This window comes from Aotus nancymaae, unplaced genomic scaffold (assembly GCF_030222135.1).
Source record: "Aotus nancymaae isolate 86718 unplaced genomic scaffold, 86718_ANA_hifiasm-v0.15.2.pri h1tg000006l, whole genome shotgun sequence".
NCBI lineage: Eukaryota > Metazoa > Chordata > Mammalia > Primates > Aotidae > Aotus > Aotus nancymaae.
In genome coordinates, this window is record NW_026988417.1 from 92,155,864 (window position 1) to 92,170,397 (window position 14,534).

Sequence of the window (14,534 nt, forward strand, 5' to 3'; positions counted from 1 at the left end):
AAGAGAACTTCATGAAACATACACAAATTTCAATAGATGAATAGCCCAAGCAGAAGAAAGGATAGCAGAGATTTGAAGATCAATCAATGAAATAAAATGAGAAGGCAAGATTGGAGAAAAAAGGGTGAAAAGAAATGAACAAAGACTCCAAGAAATATGGGACTATGTGAAAAGACATAATCTACGTTTGGTAGGTGTACCTGAATGTGACGGAGAGAATGAATACAAACTGGAAAACACTCTTTAGGATATTATCCAGGAGAACTTCCCCAACCCAGCAAGGCCGTCCAACATTCAAGTCCAGGAAATACAGAGAACATCACAAAGATATTCCTCAAGAAGAGCAACCCCAAGGCACATAATCGTCAGATTCACCATGGTTGAAATGAAGAAAAAAATGCTAAGGGCAGCCAGAGAGAAAGGTCGGGTTACCCACAAAGGGAAGCCCATCAGACTCACAACAGCTCTCTTGGCAGAAACCCTACAAACCAGAAGAGAGTGGGGGCCAATATTCAACATCCTTAAAGAAAAGAACTTTCAAACTAGAATTTCATATCTAGCCAAACTAAGCTTCATAAGCAAAGGAGAAAGAAAATTCTTTATGGACAAGCAATTACTGAGAGATTTCATCACCACCAGGCCTGCCTTACAAGAGCTCCTGAAAGAAGCACTAAACAAGGAAAGGAACAACCAGTACCAGCCACTCCAAAAATGTACCAAATGGTAAACACCATTGACACAATGAAGAAAATGTGTCAACTAATGGGCAAAACATCCAGCAAGCATAAAAATAGCAAGATCAAATTCACACAAAACAATATTAACCCTAAATGTAAATGGGCTAAATGCCCCAATCAAAAGACACAGACTGGCAAATTGGATAAAAAGTCAAGACCCATCAGTGTGCTGTATTCAGGAAATCCATTTCACATGCAAGGACACACATAGGCTAAAAATAAAGGGATGGAGGAAGATTTATCAAGCAAATGGAGAGTGAAAAAAAAAAAAGCAGGAGTTGCAATCCAAGTCTCTGATAAAATGGACTTTAAACCAACAAAGATCAAAAGAGACAAAAAAGGGCATTATATAATGGTAAAAAGATCAATGCAACAAGAAGAGCCAACTATCCTAAATATATATGCATACAATATAGGAGCACCCAGATACATAAAGCAAGTTCTTTATGACCTACAAAGAGACTTAGACTCGCACACAATAATAGTGGGAGACCTTAACACTCCACTGTCAATATTAGATCCACAAGACAGAAAATTAATAAGGATATCCAGGACTTGAACTCAAATCTGGACCATGTGGACCTAATAGACATCTACATAAATCTCCACCCCAAATCCACAGAATATACATTCTTCTCAGCACCACATTGCACCTACTCCAAAACTGGCCACATAATTCGAAGTAAATTATGCCTCAGCAAATGCAAAAGAACAGAAATCATAACAAACAGTCTCTCAGACCAGAGGACAATCAAATTAGAACTCAGGATTAAGACGCTAACTCAGAAACACACAACTTCATGGAAACTGAACAACTGGTTCCTGCACATTCATTTACTGGATAAACAATTAAATGAAGGCAGAAATAAAGATGTTCTTTGAAACAAATGAGAACAAAGACACAATGTACCAGAATCTCTAGGACACATTTAAAGTAGTGTCTAGAGGGAAATTTAGCAAGAAATGCCCATGAAATGTGAGGAAAGATCTAAAATCAAAACCCTATCATCAAAATCGAAAAATCTAGAGGAGTAAGATAAAAGAAAAACTCAAAAGCTAGAAAAATACAGGAAATAACAAAGATCAGAGCAGAACTGAAGGAGATAGAGATACAAAAAAACCCTTCAAAAATCAATAAAGCCAGGAGCTGGTTTTTTGAAAATGAACAAAATAGACCACTAGCCAGATTAATAAAAAAGAAAAGAGAATAACCAAATAGATGCAATAAAAAATAATAAAGGGGACATCACCACAGATTCCACAGAAATTCAAACCATCATCAGAGATTATTACAAACAACTCTATGCACATAAACTAGGAAACCTGGAAGAAATGGATAAATTCCTGGACACTTGCCTGCTCCCAAGCCTAAACCAGGAAGAAGTCGAAACCCTGAATAGACCAATAACAAGGTCTGAAGTCGAGGCAGCAATTAAGAGCCTACCACCCAAAAAAAGCCCAGGTCCAGATGGGTTCACAGCCGAATTCAACCAGACATACAAAGAGGAACTGGTACCATTCCTTCTGAAACTATTCCAAATAATCCAAAAATAGGGAATCCTTCCCAAATCATTTTATGAGACCAATATCATCCTGATACCAAAACCCGGCAGAGACTCAACAAGAAAAGAAAACTACAGGCCAATATCCACGATGAACATAGATGCAAATCTACAATAAAATACTGGCAAGCTGATTGCAACAGCACATCAAAAAGCTTATCCACCATGATCAAGTCGGCTTCATCCCGGGGATGCAAGGCTGGTTCAACATATGCAAGTCTATAAATATAATTCACCACATAAACAGAACCAAAGACAAAAACCACATGATTATCTAAATTGATGCAGAGAAGGCCTTTGACAAAATTCAACAGCCCTTCATGCTAAAAACTCTCAATAAACTAGGTATCGATGGAACGTATCTCAAAATAATAAAAGCTATTTATGACAAACCAACAGCCAATATCATACTGAATGGGCAAAAACTGGAAGCATTCCTTTTGAAATTTGGCACTAGACAAGGATGCCCTCTCTCACCACTCCTATTCAATATAGTACTGGAAGTTCTAGCCAGAGCAATCAGGCAAGAAAAAGAAATAAAGGGTATTCAACTAGGAAAGGAGGAAATCAAATTGTCTCTATTTGCAGACGACATGATTGTATATCTAGAAGACCCCATCATCTCAGCCCAAAAGCTCCTGAAACTGATAAGCAACTTCAGCAAAGTCTCAGAATACAAAATCAATGTGCAAAAATCACAAGCATTCCTATACACCAATAACAGACTTAAAGAGAGCCAAATCAAGAACAAACTGCCATTCCCAATTGCTACAAAGAGAATAAAATACCTAGGAATACAACTAACAAGGAACGTAAAGGACCTCTTCAAGGAGAACTACAAAGCACTGCTCAACGAAATAAGAGAGGACACAAACAGATGGAGAAACATTCTATGTTCATGGTTAGGAAGAAACAATATCGTGAAAATCGCCATACTGCCCAAAGTAATTTACAGATTCAACGCTATCCCCATCAAGCTACCAATGACCTTCTTCACAGAACTGGAAAAAACCACCTTAAATTTCATATAGAACCAAAAAATAGCCCGCATAGCCAAGTCAATTCTAAGCAAAAAGAACAAAGCGGGAGGCATCACACTACCAGACATCAAACAATACTACAAGGCTACAGTAATCAAAACAGCATGGTACTGGTACCAAAACAGAGATATAGATCAATGGAACAGAACAGAGGCCTCGGAGGCAACACAACATATCTACAACCATCCGATCTTTGACAAACCTGACAAAAACAAGCAATGGGGAAAGGATTCCCTGTTTAATAAGTGGTGTTGGGAAAACTGGCTAGCCATATGCAGAAAGCAGAAACTGGACCCCTTCCTGACACCTTACACTAAAATTAACTCCAGATGGATTAAAGATTTAAACATAAGACCTAACACCATAAAAACCCTAGAAGAAAACCTAGGCAAAACCATTCCGGACATAGGCGTAGGCAAGGACTTCATGACCAAAACACCAAAAGCATTGGCAACAAAAGCCAAAATAGACAAATGGGACCTAATCAAACTCCACAGCTTCTACATGGCAAAAGAAACAGTCAATAGAGTGAATAGGCAACCAAAAGAATGGGAAAAAATTTTTGCAGCCTACCCATCTGACAAAGGGCTGATATCCAGAATTTACAACGAACTAAAACAGATGTACAAGAAAAAACAAACAAGCCCATTCAAAAGTGGGCAAAGGATATGAACAGATACTTTACAAGAGAAGATATACATGAGGCCAACAAGCATATGAAAAAATGCTCATCATCACTGGTCATTAGAGAAATGCAAATCAAAACTACATTGAGATACCATCTCATGCCAGTTAGAACGGTGATCATTAAAAAATCTGGAGACAACAGATGCTGGAGAGGATGTGGAGAAATAGGAACACTTTTACACTGTTGGTGGGAGTGTAAATTAGTTCAACCATTGTGGAAGACAGTGTGGCGATTCCTCAAGGACCTAGAAATAGAAATTCCATTTGACCCAGCAATCCCATTACTGGGTATATATCCAAAGCATTATAAATCGTTCTACTATAAGGACACATGCACACGAATGTTCATTGCAGCACAGTTTACAATAGCAAAGACCTGGAACCAACCCAAATGCCCATCGGTGATAGACTGGACAGGGAAAATGTGGCACATATACACCATGAAATATTATGCAGCCATCAAAAACGATGAGTTGGTGTCCTTTGTAGGGACATGGATGAACCTGGAAACCGTCATTCTCAGCAAACTGACACAAGAACACAAAATCAAACACCGTATGTTCTCACTCATAGACGGGTGTTGAACAATGGGAACACATGGACACAGGGAGGGGAGCACTATACAATGGGAGATAGCAGGGGGTGGGTAGTGTGGGGAGAGATAGCATGGGGAGAAATGCCACATATAGGTGAAGAGGAGGAAGGCAGCAAATCACACTGCCACGTATGCACCTATGCAACAATGTTGCATGTTTTTCACATGTACCCCAAAACCTAAAATGCAATAAAAAAAAAAAAGAAAAGGGAGAAGAATTAAATAGATGCAATAAAAAACGATGAAGGGGATATCACCACCGATTCCACAGAAATACAAACTACCATCAGAGATTACTACAAACAACACTATGCACATAAACCAGTAAACCTGGAAGAAATGGATAAATTCCATTTCTTGTGTTCTTTGTAGGGACATGAATGAACCTGAAAACCATTATTCTCAGCAAACTGACACAAGAACAGAAAATCAAACACCACATGCTCTCACTCATAGGCGGGTGTTGAAAAATGAGAACACATGGACACAGGGAGGGGAGCATCACACACTGGGGTTGTTGTGGGGGCCAGGGGAGGCACAGCAGGGGTATGGGGAGGTTGGGGAGGGATAACATGGGGAGAAATGCCAGACATAAGTGACAGGGGGTCATGTATGTACTTATGATATCATGTACCTAAATCCTGCATGATCTGCACATTTACCCCCAAACCTAAAGTACAATATATAAAAAAAAAAAAGTTAAAAAAAAAGAGAAGATGTTTAGATTCAGAAAAGATTATGACTGTCAGATGGACTTAACAAACCCAATTTTCTAAAATTGTTATTCTAACATGTTTTCAAGTGTTTTGCTGATAATCCCTCCAATCCCAAATATGAAAGATTCCGTTTATCTCCAAGATAATTCAATCTAAAGCCTTCCTCTTTCTCCCTTGAATTTAACAATTTAGAATAATCTGTGAAATAATTGGTCATAAAATATTTATCTTGCATAATATAGAAGAATGCATAGTTAAAAGAAAAAGAAGTAGAAACTGAAAATTAATATCAAGAAAATACCTAATGCAAATTGATTTTGAAGTCTTGATATATATTCCTTTGCATTTCTTTTCTGTACAAACATAAATTCTTTTGTATTTTACTGGAATTATACTGCATGTACTGTTTTCCCACTTAAAAAAATTAACAATTTATACTTTCCTTGACAACAAATATAATTCTATTTTCTGGATAATCACATAAAAATTCCTCTGATTGTGTTTTGGATGTTTCTATTTTTAATATTATCTGAATTTTTTAAACTTAAAATTAAATACAAATGGAAAAAATATTTCACCTTAATGCGAACTTCATGGGCCTTAGGAGGTGCCACTTCTACATCCTCGATGGAAAAGGGTTTCTTTACCTCCCATAGCACAGCTGCTTTGCATTTGATTACCTAGAAAATCAAACAGGGAGATGGTACCAGTGTTTTCGCACTCTTGAAGTCAGAAATTGTGTCTTTTCATCTTTGTACATGCAACATTGAGTCCCATGTCTGGTACCTAACAAGTGTTGCATAGAAATGAAGTCCTCTGGTTTATAAAGCAAATAAGAGTATCTTTTTAAAAAGCGGTAACATAAGGAAAGATAAACACAATTAAGCGTAGTAAGGCACTGAGATAAAATGGAACATATTCATTTAGGCTATTCTTTCGTTGTTTTTTATTCACCAGAGATGTTTAATCCTGATATTTTCTAATGCTGTCCTGGAAGACACCTGTTTACCCACAACTATTGGCTGGTACATGTTCTAACTCACCTTTATTTTGCTGACAGAGTCAGTGTCTGTCTAAATAAAATACACTACTTTCTTGTTCAATTTTCTGCTTAGGCCAAAAGGATCTGACTCTATAAGAACAATTATACACTTACCTACTTACCTATACACATCCTACTTATACACGTAGGATGATGTCTCTTTCTCCATTTGCCTATTGTCCTCTTTTAATTTTCTCTCTCCACTTCTGTGTACTACTTGTCTCCAACACCCATTTGAAACGTAGCTTTGGCAGCCTGTTTTGTTATCTAATTTATATGTAGAGACTCCTTCCAGCTTAGATTTGAGCCAAAAACTACAGAGGTTAGAGTTAGTGGTGATGGCGTGTGTGTGTGTGTGTGTGTGTGTGTGTGTGTGTGTGTGTACATTCAGACCACACATATGTATTTCAGAACTGGAGAAGCTGTGTATTTGAATTCTAGCTAGTAAAGCTTATCCACAGATGTCCTTAAAAATAAAAGCTTGTAATCCCAGCACTTTGGGAGGCCGAGGCAGGTGGATAACGAGGTCAAGAGATCGAGACCATCCTGGTCAACATGGTGAAATCCCGTCTCTACTAATACAAAAAATTAGCTGGGCATGGTGGCACGTGCCTGTAGTCCCAGCTACTCGGGAGGCTGAGGCAGGAGAATTGCCTGAACCCAGGAGGCAGAGGTTGCGGTGAGCCGAGATCACGCCATTGCACTCCAGCCTGGGTAACAAGAGCGAAACTCTGTCTCAAAAAAAATAAAATAAAATAAAAAATAAAAGCTGATCTCGTATTTCCAGTGCGTGCAGTGTACTGTAAAACCCATCTTCGTTATCATAAAGCATGTACAATACACAGAGCTCTTTCTATAGAGAATCAACATAATTACAAGTATGATAAAAATTCAACTGAAATTTCATCTTCTTTTTTTGTTCTCATTTGTTCTTCATTTGTCAAATCCTTCAACTTTGCAGGATTTTCAGTGTGGTCCATGCCAAAATAAATATCAGAATACTTAAAAATAAAGTACTAATAGTAAGAGTTACTGATTATCGGGTGCCTATGATGTGACAGGTGCATTAATGGCTTGTGCTGAGTGAGTTACATGCATTATTTGCATTATTTTTATTTTTAAAATTTGTTTTTAATTTCAATAGTTTTGGGGGTGCAGGTGGCTTTTGATTACATGGATAAGCTCTTTAGTGGTGATTTCTGAGACTTCCTGCCCTGTAACCTGAGCAATGTACATTGTACCCAGTGTGTGGTCTTTCATCCCTATTATATCATTCTTATGCCATTATTATATATTCTTATGCCTTTGCATAAAAATGCTTTGTTCATTATATCATTCTTATGTCTTTGCATCCTCATAGCTTAGCTTCCACTTATAAATGAGACCATATGGTATTTATTTTCTATTCCTGAGTTACTTCACTTCGAATAATGACCTCCAGCTTCATCTAAGTTGCTGCAAAGGCCATTATTTTGTTCCATTTTGTGGCCAAGTAGTATTCCGTGGTGTATATATATCACATTCTCTTTATCCACTCGTTGGTTGATGGGCACTTAGGTTGGTTCGATACTTTGCAGTTGGAAATTGTGCTGTTGTAAACAACATGTATTATTTTTAAACCTAAAAAGGATGCTACCAGGACAGTATTATTGAATTATTGATCTTATTACAGCTGAAATAATTAAGGACCAGCTGACTCAGTGATTGAATAATTTTCCTGAAGTCTCAAAGCTGGCTGTCCAGAGAATAAAGATCAGGCTGGGCACGACTGCTCACGCCTATAATCCCAGCACTTTGGGAGGTAGTGGAGGATGGATCACCTGAGGTCAGGAGTTTAAGAACAGCCTGACCAACATGGTGAAACTCTGTCTCTACTAAAAATACTAAAATTAGCCAGACATGGTGGCATGTGCCTGTAATCCCAGCTACTTGGGAGGCTGAGGCAAGAGAATTGCTTGACCCGAGAGGTGGAGGTTGCAGTGAGCTGAGATGGCACTCCAACCAGCCTGGGCAATAGAAAGAGACTCTGTCTCCAAGAAAGAAAAAAAAAGATCAGTCTAGCCTCATGTTTTCAGTACTCCATGGTAGTAAATAGCAAAATATTAAATAGCAACAATAATAATATTGGCTAATATTTATTGACTCATTTTTATTTACCAGGTACTATTCTAAGTGCTTTTTACTATTAATTTATGAAATAGATGTTAGTATTGTCACTATTTAGCATTTGAGGAAAATAAAATGCAGGATAGGTAAACATAAATGAAATGCTGTCAAAAAGCTAAGTTATTGACATTGCATCCAAGAGGGGGATTAATTATCGATTTCATCAGTTATTATTTTATTAATATGACTGGTTTATACTTTTGCTCTATGAACTCATTATTTCTTTTAAGTCAAGTTTGGTAAATGGTAAATTTAAATTTTATTTTTCCTAATTATTTTTTATGAGGAATGTAAATATTAATCAATAATGAATGGAGGTAAAATGAAGTGGTAGAAGAACAGTGGGCCACTCATGTAATTTCCAACCTTTCTTATTGAAGAGCCTGTTTTGTCACACAGCATAGAGAGAAGCCTCAGAACCTTTAAACTGAGTTATTATAGTGAGATATTTTACTGTGTGGTACACTCCTAACACAACAAATGGCTGGAAATAGTTGCACAGGTTTTTTAATTAGGCAATTAAAAATATCAATTGATTATATTGAATGAGCACATGGATTTCTGTGCAACTGTAAACACATTGAAAAAATAAGTATAATTTATGGAAGAAAAAAACAAAATCTGTGTTCTGAGTGCTAATAAGTGATTCAAATTGTATTACTATTTTTCTGTAAAATCATAGTGACTTTTATACAGGGAAGATACTGTTCCATAGGATTGCTGTGGAAATTACCTGAATTGTGTCATAATGGGCCCCTTTAATCAGAATTTGCATGTGGTATCTTGCTTAACCTTGATGATTCTAATGGTGTGAGAACAATGAGTATTTTGTAAGATATTTTGTAGTAAGGTTAAAAAGATATTTCAAAATCTTCTGACTCAAATTCCTCTCTTGAAAGTTTTGTCAGACTTACCTTTCTTGTGTTCACAAAAAATATGATTACAAATAATAACACATTTAAATTATGGCTTCTTAATAAAAAGATAACTTCTGATTAGACTTTTCTGACTTTAGATTTATAAATCAGTCATGATTAGCTTGAAATAAATTGTCACTTTACTGCAAATTTATTAAATTTAGAAAATACTTAATTGATACAGATTCTGTACATTCTTTTTGAAGGTATTTAGGAAAAGCTTATTTCCACTGTAGTTCAGTATACATCACATATTGTAGCATATATTACACATCATATTTCAGCATATAATTTCTCATTTGGATATGAATTTTAAATTATTCATCAAATACTGTATTCCTTTCTTTGTTCTATTGATAAGAATATATTTCCAACAGTAATTATTTTTTGCTTACTTTTCCTGCTGTGCTCATGTTGTTTCTGTCTTCTCTGAAGACCAGGAGACGGGTCCTTGTGGATTTTTTCCCTGCTCACGTGCATAAAGCGGGTATATTGCACAGGTATTTATCTTGTGTACCTGTATAACACCCAATTCCAATTCCACACGTTATCTAGGTCTTTAGGCCACACCCATCACATTATTCTCAGACATCAAATCATAAAGAAATGGGCACTGAACCAGCACTCAAAACCTTGACTTTTCCAATTTCAGATAAGATTTTGCTTTCATTAGGTTAAACATTAAGTTAAAGTGATAAATTTTATTCACTTTCTCTCTTCCTTACTCTCTTCCTCCTCTCTCAAATTCCTATTTCTCTTCTCTCAAATCCACAGGGGTCATTCAGAGTTCTCCTTTCCCTTTGTCTTCACTAAGCTGCAACTTTGAATCCAAGTGGTGCAGTTAGGAAGGAGGAGGAGTAAGGAAGGGATAAACGAAGTTGGACACAGAGAGCTAGGAGCCAGAGGGGTGTGTTTGATACAGCACTCTCCTCTTTATAGCAGAGAATCAGACACCCCATCAGTCACAGCAAAGGGGCTCACTATGCCTTGCATTTCTACTCCACTCTTACCAACCAGCATTAACTGAGCATCTCCCTGTGTCAGGCACTAAGCTGGGTCTGGTGGGGTGGCAGTGATGAATGAGACATGATTTCTACCCCTGTGGAGAAGCAGTATAGGGCAGTGGTTATGACAGCCTTTGAGATCAGTCAGATTGTATTCCTTACTAGCTCTGTATACTTGGACTTATTAGTTGACTGTTCTTTGCCTTAGGTTCCTTGTCTTTAAGGTGAGAATGAATAATAGCACCTCTTTAAAAGATTGTTTAGTGAATAAATTAAATAATCCATGTAAAGCATCTATGGCAGATAAGAGAATCTTCAATAAATGTTAGTTACAGTTATTATGTGTACATGGAAGCTCTCAATCTAGGGAGGAAAAAGGCACACAGGTAGGCAAGTCAGCCTATCCTGGTAGTACTATGTCAGGGAGAGGGCACTCTGATTGAAGAACTTAGAGGAAGAAGGATTTGTAGAGAGATGTTTAGAAACTCAGAAGTGATCATTTTGGCAAACAGACCAAAAAACTCACTTGTGCACTTCATTGTTCTTTGTTCAATGCCATAAATATAAGTGAATATGAGTTTGTTTTTTAAAGTAAATCTCAAGTCTTCTACCAAGACTTGAGGACCACGATGCATTTAACTATTTAATTGGATGTAGTCTGTCAACATATATACATAAACTATATTTTTCTAGAATTGTGAAGGGAACAACATTATTGTCTAACTACACCAATTATGCAGGTGTAGAGAGCCCTACTAGAGGTGCACTACTCTACCCAGCAGAGAGGTGAGAAAAGGTTTTCGTTTCCTTGTTGTGGTCTTATGGTCACTGAATAGGCATCACTTCTAGAAAATGGCCACCACTCTGCTCACCCACTCTGTGGAGAGTAGTGGAAAGGAAGGGAGTCTAGCTACTTACCAGGTGGGCTGGATAGCATCAAGGAGTTCACTTGTTACAACCAATTTGAAAGACTCATTGAATTGGTTTGTTTACAGAGTGATGGACAGACATGGTAGGGTATCAGAAATAATTTGAATTCCTAGTATATTGGTGGTTTATTTACGAAGCATAAATTTGCAGGAAGTTAAGGGCCATAATTTATTGAGCACCTACTATGTTTTCAGAACTCAGAGTTTTTCCATACATTATTACCTGGAATCTTCAGTGTAACCTTACAAGGAAGGTATTATTATTCTCATTTTATAGATGAGGTAAGAGAAGTTCAGAACTTATAGATCTCTGAATGTGCTTTTTAAGTCGGAGATGTTAGCTTTAAGAACAGAACTGCAGTCAGGCTGGTGTTAATGAGTTTTACAGTATAATATAACAGACAGTCACAGAAACATCAAAAAACAAGACGTGGGTGGTATATCTTGAGCAAGTGAACATCAAGGGTTGTTTCTCCTCACTGCTTCTCTCTCTTTCTGAATATACTTTGGCCCTAATTATTCTATTTTTTTAACTAGAGTCTATCACACAGTTGGGTCAGGGGTCCAACCTGAATCTGATGTCTGGCCATGAAGCAATCAGTGAAAAACAGAGCGTTGAAGTTATGCAGGTGGAGAAATCCACATAATCTTCAAAGGTGTCACAAAGCTAGTAAATTGTGGAGGTAGAATCCCAAGTCACAGCTGTCCGATGCCCATATTCTTTCTACTAAAAGAAAGGAGTGGGGCAGAAGAGAGTTTGAGTAAGACATTCAGCTGTCTACCCCAAATGATAGCTCCACATTGGCAAGGCCTGAAGAAAAACACTGTAAGTGGCAAGGAGCTCAGAAGTCATACTGTTTAAATTCCTCATTTTATTGGCCAAATGACTTGGCAAAGCAATGTGGTTAATATTTATTTAAAGTATATTTGGATAGGAAAAATATAGGACTGTTCTCCTGAATGCATAAATAATCTAACATCTTTCAAACATTGTGGGGTTGAAGCAGGCTAAGGAGCAAAAAGTCTAAGCTTCTAGGTCTGGATATTTAATCTACCCAAATCCAACATCACAAATCAAGTATTCACTTCATTTCACCTTGGCATTGAAACCAAAGTTGGTGAGAGAGTTAAAGTTATCTCCTTTACCCTCTAGTTAGAAAATATTTTTCCAACTTGGTCCTAATCCTCACATAAAATGCATACAAAGAATGTTGGAAATGCGTGTTCATATCTCTCCCTGTGAAAGTTTTCGGGAAATAATCTCAGATAAGTCAAAAGACAAAGTTGTACAGACGTTCTTGGCAGATTCCCCTGAGTACCAAACTCAAAAAAATCTTAATGTTCAGCAAATAGTCTAGTGAAATATTATAGATTTCTATAAGAAAGTGCTATGCCAATAATCATTTTTAAGATGATGCAGAAACAAAATTATTATATCATAATGTAAAATTTAAAAATGGCATGAATTCCACAATTGCAACAATAAAAGAATATATGCAAGTGAAGGGTACCATCTGATACGGTTTTGCTCTGTGACCCCATCCAGATCTCACCTTGAACTGTCATCCCCATATTCCCCATGTGTCGAGGGTGGGACCAGGTGGAGGAAACTGGATCATGGGGGTGGTTCCCCCATGCTGTTCTTGTGATAATGAGTGAGTCTCATAAGATCTGATGGTTTTAGAAGCATCTGGCGTTTCCCCTGCTGCACTCACTCTGTCCTGTCACCCTGTTAAGAAGGTGCCTGCTTCTCTGTTTCCTTCCCCCCATGACTGTAAGTTTCCTGAGGTCTCCCAAGCAATGCAGAACTGTGAGTCAATTAAACCTCTTTCCTTTATAGATTACACAGTATCAGGTATTTCTTCATAGTATAACAAGAGACTAATACATTGTCTATAAATTGAAAATAGTTTTTTAAGTATGAAGAATCCAAAGGGATTTTCCATAGGATCATATTATTTTCATTGATAATCATATTATATTACCAATAATGACCAAAATATATTGAGTAATTACTTTATTAAGTGCTTTACTTACATCTTTTAACTTAATTATTTTTAGGGAGACAGTATCATACATTACACTTTATGAAGAAACTGAAGATAGAAGAGGTTAAGCAAATGCCTGAGATACAATTCTAAGAGGTTTTCCCCAGAGTTCAAGTTCCTAACTAAGGAATAGTGATGATAATAACAACAGCTAACAATTAAGTGACACTTAATATATGCCAGGCACTGTTCTAAGTGTTTTATGTTAACTAACTCATTTAATCCTCAGATTAATCCTATGATGTGGGATTCTATATTAATCCTATAATATGATTCATTTTCACAGGTAAGGAAACCATATCCCAGAACCAGGGCCCCCAGCTGGGCTGCAGGTGAATCAGAATTAGAACTCAGTCTTCCTGCCTCCAAAGTCTGTACTCCCGTCTGCTCACTGCTCTAGTTCCAGGACTTAGAAGAAATAGCAAGGAAGAAATAAAGAAATAAATTTTAAAGAGAAATTTAAAGAACTTGTGATAACTCCAAAACAACTCCAAACGTTTCTGCCTGAAGGAGTGGGAGGAAAGTAGCTTTATTCACTAACAAAGGAGTTTGATTTGAACATGTTAAACTTTAGGTAACTTTGAAATATGTTGAGTGAAAATTCCAGCTGAGTGTTGGGAAGCATGGGGATGTTGTATGCAATGTAAAATGACTCAATACATGGATTTGAGACCAATAATGTGAGAGGTGATAATTCCTAACTCTCAATATGAATTGATTTTTTGAGAGAGAAATTTTAGAGGGAAGAGCAGTCTTCAAGAAAATTAGTAGTAAAAAGTGAAGAGATGGAAATTTCATAAGGCAGAGTCATGAAGAGAAGATAACTTTCTTTCTCTTGTCTGATTGCTCTAGCTAAGACTTTCAGTACTATTTTGGATAAAGGTGGTGAAAATGGGTGTCTTTGTCATGTTCCAGATTTAAGAGGAAACATTTTCAGTTTTTCCTCATACAGTATGACACTAGCTGTGGGTCTGTCATATATGGCTTTTATTATGTTGTGGTATGCTCCATTTATACCCAGTATCCTGAGCTGGTTTTTCTTTTTATCATGAAAGATGTTGATCTTTATCAAATGGTGTTTTGGCATCCAT

The 14,534-nt window shown here is 37.0% G+C and overlaps 1 protein-coding gene across 1 annotated transcript in view; it reads right to left on the bottom strand.

Annotated features, from left to right (window-relative positions):
- Nucleotides 1-12,188, bottom strand: part of LOC105717540 (alcohol dehydrogenase 1C) — a 31,218-nt gene extending 19,030 nt beyond the window's left edge. The window contains exons 1-3 of the mRNA XM_021670108.2: nucleotides 11,965-12,188; nucleotides 9,858-9,979; nucleotides 5,916-6,017 (exon numbers count right to left, since the gene is read on the bottom strand). Of these exons, the coding sequence (XP_021525783.1) occupies nucleotides 5,916-6,017; nucleotides 9,858-9,875 (120 nt within the window). The 5' untranslated portion in view covers nucleotides 9,876-9,979; nucleotides 11,965-12,188. The remainder of the gene's footprint in view (nucleotides 1-5,915; nucleotides 6,018-9,857; nucleotides 9,980-11,964) is intronic.
- Between the last annotated feature and the right edge of the window lie 2,346 nt (nucleotides 12,189-14,534).